Below are 9,612 nucleotides of genomic sequence, written 5' to 3'. Positions count from 1 at the left end.
TCAAAAACTTTATCAACACCCGTGCATTTATTTAAATAATAATTTGTGTAAATATCATGATCTTCTTTCTTAATCGTATTAGTTGCATATGTCACGTTTTTAAGAGCTTTTTTGAATTTTTCGGAATCTAAAGGTGGTGAAAGTAGGATACAAGGGTATTCTTCATTATCAATAAATTGTAACTTATGTTTACGAATAAATTTAGTACCTTCTTCTGAAAGTGTTTCGTCTATTTCACCATCTAATAAATTTTGTGTTGATTCTGAGACATAATTTTTATATCTTTCTTCATGAGATTTCTGAACTGCTGATTCTGAAGCTGGGATATTCATTAAACCCTCTACTTCATTTTCATTATATTTTTCAACTTCTCTTAATTCCTTAATTTTTTCATCTATTTCATCTCTTATTTTTTCCAGTTTTTCAATTTCATCGTATTCATCATCTTTAATCCGTTCTTCATAATATTCAGGGAAAACATCAGGTTCTTTAGGTTTTTCTTCTTCAGATGTGGGATATAAGAAATTTATAACATCATCTTTATTCATTTTTCCATCATAATCTAAATCATTTAATAACTCGGCAAATTTTTGACAATTTCTTAAATAATATTTACTAACTTCATAACACATCTCATCTAATATATCCTTTATTTCCTCATTTGTGAATCCCAATGTTTTCACGTCGTTAGTTTTGACGCTCATTTCATACAAAATAAAAATAAATTATTCAAAAATGTAAGACATGAATTTTTAAAGTTTATTTTTTTATTTCATTATGGTAGTGAATCTTTCATTCATGAAAATAATTATTTCTAATTTCTTTTATTCTCTCGTACATACTAGATTTGAAGAATTCAGAGCATTTCCCATAATCTCCTAAATGTTTTCTTATCTTATTGGTTTTCCATTTATTATATGAAACTGTATAAACTTTATCTTTATCTTTGCATCTTTCATCACTTCCAATATATTTATATCTCAGTTTTGATTTATTGGTTTCATATTCATTAGCGTTTAATAATTCACAGTCTTCCTTTTTAAATAAATGTTTTATGTATTCAGGATTAACAATTCTATAATATTGCTTCCCTTTAAATCTTTGAATATAAACAGGAACACCATCCTCTAAAATTCGATAATCTATTTTATCTGGTTTTACTTGTTGGGTCATTTATGTAAGAATAAAAAAATAAATTATTTTAAAATTAATATGTTAAAAAAATGATACAAAATCGCTCGATATTGTATGAATTCTTACGTTTACAAAAAAAGTCACACAACCCATCCTATCCTACTACTAAAACGATTTCAGCATTTAACAGCTAATTACCATAAATTACATTTTGAATAATGATGCATAAATCAAATTTTAAGGAAAATGTTCGGAATACCCTTTTTCATTTATTGTTTCATGAAAAAAGTCCAAATGCTATTTTATGTAAATATTTATGACACATTGAGATAATCAATAAGTTACTTGTGATAAAAATACATACGTTTCATATGCTTTTCCCAGATCCTGAATTATTCAGGGTTGAAAAGTAAGAGTTTGGACTTAATACTTTACCCAAACAATTGTCTAATGATGAGCCTTTTAAAACAGCTAAAGTTATCCTCTTTAAAATTTGAATTCATTGGTGATTACAACGGTTTGGTCGCGATTTAAATTTTTCTAAGTTTCGATGTCAAGATATAAGAAAGCAGCAATTATAGGCAAAACGTTTTTTAGTGATATCAAACCTACTGAAATATTCGCGGATCCTTGTCAAGCTTCAAAAATAATATGGGACATTAATTCCAATAATATTTTACAATCATCATCACAAATCATCGATTTAATCAAAACTAATAAAATATCTATCAAAATAGCACTTGGTCTGATTGATGTTTTTTCAAATTTGCTTGTTAAAAAACTTGGATTATTTGCAGAACTTTACAACAAGATATTAGATGAATTTTCAATCATTAAGAAACCAGATAACTCTGTTTTAACTGCCTTATTACATTATAAAGGCAAGTTTGAAGAATTCAAACCCAAGAAAACAGAAGAAGAATTTCTCAATATTTATCCAAAAGATTCTCCTTATTACTACATTGTATGGGACAAAGTTGATGATCTTAAAAGCAAATTCCCAAACCTTGATGTTAATATGAAGAAAGAATATAATCACTCGACTCTACTTAATTGCGCAATTAAATTCGGATCAGAGTTGTGTTTCATTTATTTGAAGAATAAAGGAGTTAAATATACAAATTCTTCGGAAAAAAAGGCCGTTCAAGGCGGAAATCAAAATATTTTTATGCAGATGATAGAAGATGGTAAATCTTTTAAAGGAATGATTAACACTGCATTAAAATATCGGAATTATGCAATTGCTGATTATTTTGGGACAAATTTGGGCCAATCCCCTAATTGTTTATTGGCCGAATGCTTGTTTTTCGGAAATTTTGATATTGCTTCGTATTTACTTTCGAAGGGAATAGATGTCAACGAGGAATTTATTCTCTTTCATTTCACATCCATCAATGATTTATTACATTCTATTTCTTTTCATATTCATCATTCATTTATTACATTCTATTTCTTTTTCATATTCAACATTCTTTTATTACACCCTATTTCTATTCATATCAATCATTCTTTTATATAATTCTATTTCTTCTTATATTCATCATTTTTTAATGAAATTCTATTTCTTCTCATATTCATAATTACTTTACACAATTCTATCTCTTTTCATATTCATCATTGATTTATGAAATTCTATTTCTTTTCATATTTATCATTGCTTTATGGTATTCAATTTCTACTTTTATTCATAATTGTTTAATGAAATTTCACTCCTTTTCATATTCAACATTCTATTATTACATTCTATTTCTTTTCATATTCATTATTGTTTTATCTTATTCTATTTCTAATCATATCCAACATTCTTTTATTGTATTCTATTTCTTTTCATATTTATCATTGTATTAAAGAATTCTATTTCTTCTCATATTCATCATTCTTTTATATAATTCTATTTCTTTTCATATTCACCAATGTTTTATGACATAATTTTTCTTTTCATATCCATCATTGTTTAAATACATTTATTTTCTTATCACATTCGTCATTATTTTAACAAATTCTCTTGAGATTAATGAATGTCCCCTATCTGTTGCAATTAAATTTGAATCAATTGAAATTGTTAAATGTTTGATTGAACATGGTGCAGATGTTGACAAGATACTTTTCCTCATTCTGATCATATTTGTCATCGTTTTATGGAATTATATTTCTTTATACATTAATCATTGTTTTATGACATTCTCTTTCTTCTCATATTCATCATTGTTTTATTTAATTCTCCATCTTTTCATATTCTTCATTGTTTTATTATATTTTATTTCTTTTCATATGCTTCATTGCTTTATCACATTTTTCCCCTATTAATATTCATCATTATTTTATGGAATTCTTTTACTTTTCATATTCAATGTTTTTTGATCTAATTCTCTTGATAGTAATGAATGTCATCTATCTGTTGCAATCAAAGCAGGTTCGCTTGAAATTGTTAAATACTTGGTTGAACATGGTGCAAATGTTAACATGATTCTTTTTCTCATTCTTTTTATATTCATCACTATTTTATCGTATTCTATTTCTTTTCATATTCTTCATTGCTATATTATATTCTATCTAGTTTGATTTTCATCTTTGCTTTATGACATTTTCTTTCCATTCATTTTCATCATTTTTTTATTCAATTTTATTTATTTTCACATTCATCAATGTTGAATGGAATTATTATTCTTTTCATATTCATCATTCTTTAATTACATTCTGTTTCTTCTCAAATTTATCATTGTTTAATAACAATTTATTTCTTTTCATATTTATCATTGTTTTAGTTAATTCTTCATCTTTTCATATTGATTATTCATTTATCACATTCTCGTTCTTTTCATATTCTTCAATGTTTTATTATAATCTATTTCTTCTCATATTCTTCATTATTTAATGACATTCTTTTAATTTTCATATTTATCATTATTTTATGACATTCTATTTATTTTTATATTCTTCATTGTTTTATAGAATTCTATTTCTATTCATATTGATCATTGTTTTATGGAATTCTTTTTCTTTTCATATTCCTCTTTGTTTTATTACATTCTATTTATTTTCATATTCATCATTTATTTATTCAATTTTACTACTTTTCATATTCTTCTTTGTTTTATTACATTCTATCTCTTTTCATATTCATAATAGTTTTATAGCATTCTTATTCTTTTTATATTTATCATTGCTATATGTAATTCTTATTCTTTTCATATTTGTCATTTATTTATCAAATTCCGAAAAATTTCAAATTAACCTTTGTTTTAATGAAAATCTTTTTCTTTTCATATTCAATGTTGTTTAATCAAATTCTCTTGATAGTAATAAATGCCCTCTATCTGTTGCAATCAAAGCAGGTTCGCTTGAAATTGTTAAATTCTTGGTTGAACATGGTGCAAATGTTAACATGATTCTTTTTCTCATTCTTTTTATATTCATCACTATTTTATCGTATTCTATTTCTTTTCATATTCTTCATTGTTTTATTCAATTCTGTTTCTTTTCATATTCATCACTTTTTTATGGAATTCTATTTCTTTTCATATTAATCATAGTTTTATACTACTCTACTTCTTTTCATATTCTTAATTGTTTTATAACATTTTCTTTCTTCTCATATTGATCAATTTTTTATGACATTTTCTTTCCTCTAATATCCATCCTTTATTTATCGCATTTTCTTTCTTTTCATACTAATCATTATTTTATAACATTATCTCTCTATTAATATCCATCATTGTTTTATCAAATTCTATAAAATTTCAAATTAATTATTATTTCAATACATTCTTTTTCTTTTCATATTCAATGTTGTTTAATCAAATTCTCTTGATATTAGTAAATGTCCTCTTTCAATTGCACGCAAGGCAGGATCAGACGAAATTATTAACTTATTAGTTGAACATGGTGCGGAAGAATGTGATTATTATAGAATTCTTCATTGTTTTATGAAATTCTATTTCTTTTCATATTCATCATATTTTTATGAAATTCTACTTCTTTTCATATTCATCATTGTTTTATCGTATTCTACTTCTTTTCATATTCATCATTGTTTTATCGTATTCTACTTCTTTTCATATTCATCATTGTTTTATCGTATTCTATTTCTTTTTATATTCATCATATTTTTATGAAATTCTACTTCTTTTCATATTCATCATTGTTTTATCGTATTCTATTTCGTTTCATATTCATCATAGTTTTATGAAATTCTATTTCTTTTCATATTCATCATTGTTTTATGAAATTCTACTTCTTTTCATATTCATCATTGTTTTATCGTATTCTATTCCTGATTATATTCATCATTGTTTTATGAAATTCTATTCCTAGTTATATTCATCATTGTTATATAGGGCTCATATTTTTGAATTTCCCCTTTCTATGGCAGTTGTTAAACATACCAAAAAGAAAAAGAAAAACTAACTCTAAATTGAAAAGGATGTAAGCAATATGCACAGTATATTGAAAATAAACCCACAAATTTATAATTTTTACAATATCTTTGCATATTTTTTTGGATTCCATATTTTCAAGAAAACAGATGTCCACAGAGATAGCCCAATATGGAGTAACTACCATCTTATTTGATTTAAGCATTTTGGAGAGTGATGCTTTTGCTTATGGAGCCCAAGATGTATTAATTGTTTGCGCGTAATTTTAAATGTATTTTGTTGTTGCTTTACTGAAAGAATCAACTACATATTCGTAACGAAATTCGACTGATTATAAACATGTGAAATTCATTATTGAGCGTGTTTTGGATTTTCTTCGATATCAAGTTTAATGGACTTGATCATACCATTTGATTACAAGAAGATTTTTTTAAAAAATTTAGATTTGATTATAGCATAGATAAATACAAACATTTTATTTATAATATAAGCAAACTAATATTATGGTTTTTGATTCCATTGCATTCATTAGAAAGCTTGGAATCGGTGCAATCAGAATTATCTGAGAAGATAATTTCTGGTGGATTTCCGTAATCCCTTGAATTTGTGTAAACAGAATTTTCTCCAGTTTCTACAGTTAATTCTCTTTCAGAGAACAAAACTAAACTTTCATTTTCTTCATTTACTTCGTGCTCTTCTTCCTCATGATTTTCTTCATAGCTGGATTCTGTATATTCATAAATTGTTGATGATTCAGAAGCTCCTTCCAATCTATGTACAATTACCTTTGGTTTTCTCTTCAAACAAATTGCAACAACGACAATAATCGAAACAACAACTAAAGCCAAAACACCAATACCTATCCATGAATAAGGAGAAATATGGTCTATTGGATTCTCCCATCCAAGTAATGCTGGATCCAATGATGGAGCTGGTGTTGGTGATTTACTTGGTGATGCTGTTTCTTTTGGAGTTTTTGTTGGATTCAATGTCATCGACATTGTATTAAATGGTGTTTTATTTGCAGTGAAAATTGGTGTTGAATAAACTGTTTCTACTGCTGTATTAAATGGTGTTTGAGAAATTGTCATCAAAGGTGTCTCAAACATTGTCATTTTGAGTGAATAAAATGGTGTTTCAAATGGAGTTTCTTTTTGTGTCATAATATTTGTCATCAAAAATGTTTCAAAAGGTGTTTTAGAAACAGTTTCTATTGGTGTTTCATAATTTGTTAAAAATGGTGTTTCATAATTAGTTATATAAGGTGTTTCAAATACAGTCAAATATGGTGTATCAAAAGGTGTTTCATAATTTGTTTCTTTAACTGTTTCATGATTAGTTAAAAATGGTGTTTCGAAAACAGTTTCAAAAGGTGTTTCTTTTTCTGTTTGGAAATTAGTAATAAAAGGTGTTTCACATTCAGTTAAATATGGTGTTTCATAAGGTGTTTTGATATTTGTAACAAAAGGAGTATCAAAAGGAGTTTCAACAATTGTATTAAATGGTGTTTCAAAGTTAGTTTCTTTAACAGTTTCATGGTTAGTTATAAATGGTGTTTCGAAAACAGTTTCAAAAGGAGAATTAAAAGGAGTTAAAAATACAGTATCAAATGGAGTATTAAAAGGTGTTAAATAAACTGTATCAAAAGGTGTATCAAATACAGTTTCAAATGGTGTTTCTTTATATGTTTCTTGATAAGTTAAATAAGGTGTTTCAAATACTGTAATAAAAGGTGTATCAAATGGAGTTTCTTTTGATGTTTCTTTGATTGTTTCATGGTTTGTTATAAATGGTGTTTCATAAACAGTTTCATATGGTGTATTAAATGGAGTTAAAAATACAGTATCAAAAGGAGTTATAAATACAGTTTCTCTTGGTGTTTCTTTATATGTTTCTTCAATTGTTTGGAAAGGAGAAACAAAAGGTGTTTCAAATTCTGTCAAAAATGTAGTTTCTTTTAATGTTTCTTTGATTGTTTCATAATTGGTTAAATATGGAGTGTCATAAGGTGTAATATATGGTGTTTCTATTTGTGTATATGATAATGTACTGAATGGAGTTTCAAAATGAGTTTCATGAGCTGTTATAAAAGGAGTTTCATCAAATGTCATGAAATTCGTTTGGAAAGGCGTAGAAAATGGAGTAACTAATGGAGTATCATTAGGAGTATTTATAAATGTGTTGAATGGTGTATCATATTGTGTTTCTTTTGCTGTTTCTGAGAAAGTATTAAATGGAGTATAATTTGGAGTTAAAACAACAGTTGAAAATGGTGTATCATGTGGAGTATTTTCAAATGTAATAAATGGTGTAACTAATGGTGTTTCATTCGGTGTTTCTTTGGCAGTTTCATGAAATGTATTAAATGGAGTACCGAAAGGAGTAGAATCAATGGTATCTACTGGTGTATTATAAGGTGTTACAACTGGTGATAAGAATGGTGTTCCTACCGGAGTTTTATACATCGTTGCAGGAGGAGTTGAAGGAGATGGAAGGGGATGGTATGTAGGAGGAGTAAAAGGATTATATGGACATCTGTTGTTTTGCTCTCCCCAATATGGATTAGCAACAATTACTTCAGTTGGATTATGTTCTCCCCAGAAATGATTATTTGATCCGCTTTCAATGACAGATCCATCGGTTTTCTTATTCCAGAAATCGCAACTTTCAATGTATACTGTTGCTGACTGAGCTTTAATGTCATAATTGTTGTTTAAAGTGAATAAACAATTTCTGACATAATAACTGGAATATGACTCAACAAAGAGTCCAATACCTACGTTCTTATGGAATATATTGTTTTTACATTCCGTAACACCGCCTTTGACGTAAAGAGCTTGATAAACGTGAGAATTATTAATAAACTCGCAAAATTGGACTGGTTGAGAAGCGTATAATACATTCAATGTGCAGTACTTTGGTTTGTTTGAAGAAGCATTCACATATTTGATGGTTGAACCACTTGATGATTCAAAAATCAAACCATCATTATTTGAATAGTCTGTAGCGGCTCCACAGTAAGATATCATAGTATATGTCATTTCTAACTGGCTATTGAGTTGTCTCATGAAACTGCAAGAATCTGAAGCAAAACAATACTGGCAACATACTTTTGTGACTGTAGTTGTGCCTCTTCCGGCTGCATTAATGCAAGGAGCATATCCTCCTCTAAAGTTGAAAAAAGTTACGTCAGAAACCGTTAATGCTGCATTTTGATCTGTATTTATAGCTCTATCATTAGCGTAATTCTGAAAGATTGTATTGGTAATAGTAAGAGTACCAGATGTAGCACTTCTTAATATTGCGGAGTTGGAGAAAACGAAAAAGAGATAGAGCATTTGAATTTAAAATTTTTCAATGATTATGCAGAAAGTTTTCTATGAGAAAAAAACGTTTTTGGATTTTGTCTTGTTAATCCGAAATATATTACTATTCTTTTTAATTAATGTTCGAATAATTTGAATGGATCTACCGGGCAAAATTTTGAATGATGCTTTCCTTTTGCAAAAACTACAGCCCAATTTTGATAACTTTAGGAATTTTACTAACATGGAGTGACCAATGAATGCTTTCATTTATTGGAATAAGAAATTTTTTTTAGGAGTTCAATTGAAATTGAGAAAATTCAATTCGACCGCACAGACTAAATCTGAAAAATGTTGACGTATTAAAATTATATTGTATTACTGAGTCAATATTTTAGAATTCAATTGAACATTGATTTACCAAAATTAAGGTAGTCACAAAATCTAAGTAGTGAGGCTCTCAAAAATTGAACCGGACTCCATACAAAATTTGTGTACCCTCACTACTTAGATTTTGTGGCCTTCAATTGAGAGGTTAGTTTTGATAGAGCACGTTATAAAATTAAAAGGGAAAAATAAATAAAATTTAAACATTTAATTATATATAATGTAAGGAGTGTAATTCCAAATTTTCTAAAAACTATTCAAATTTGAGCATTTTTTTGGAAATAGTAAATCTAATATGTACATCTAATAACAACATGATTCATCACCTTTTCAAGCTCTGCAGTCAATTTTTTGAAATTTGATTGAAATAAATGTAGCAAAAATTACATTTCATTAGGGAATATATGAGT

The 9,612-nt window shown here is 27.1% G+C and overlaps 1 protein-coding gene across 1 annotated transcript, besides 1 other annotated feature; it reads right to left on the bottom strand.

The window, feature by feature from the left end:
- Nucleotides 1-277: 277 nt before the first annotated feature.
- Nucleotides 278-740: a mobile genetic element.
- Nucleotides 741-5,989: 5,249 nt separating this feature from the next.
- TVAGG3_0693560 (bifunctional inhibitor/lipid-transfer protein/seed storage 2s albumin superfamily protein family) lies at nt 5,990-8,848 on the bottom strand (the record flags this gene model as incomplete). Its single annotated transcript, XM_001317144.1, has 1 exon — nt 5,990-8,848. The coding sequence occupies one exon, from the start codon at nt 8,846-8,848 to the stop codon at nt 5,990-5,992; it is 2,859 nt and encodes a 952-aa protein (XP_001317179.1).
- Nucleotides 8,849-9,612: the final 764 nt, after the last annotated feature.

Source organism: Trichomonas vaginalis, chromosome III (assembly GCF_026262505.1).
Source record: "Trichomonas vaginalis G3 chromosome III, whole genome shotgun sequence".
Taxonomy (NCBI): domain Eukaryota; phylum Parabasalia; order Trichomonadida; family Trichomonadidae; genus Trichomonas; species Trichomonas vaginalis.
The sequence above is the reverse complement of the archived record's forward strand: the minus strand, read 5'-3'. Positions and strand labels throughout refer to the sequence as shown.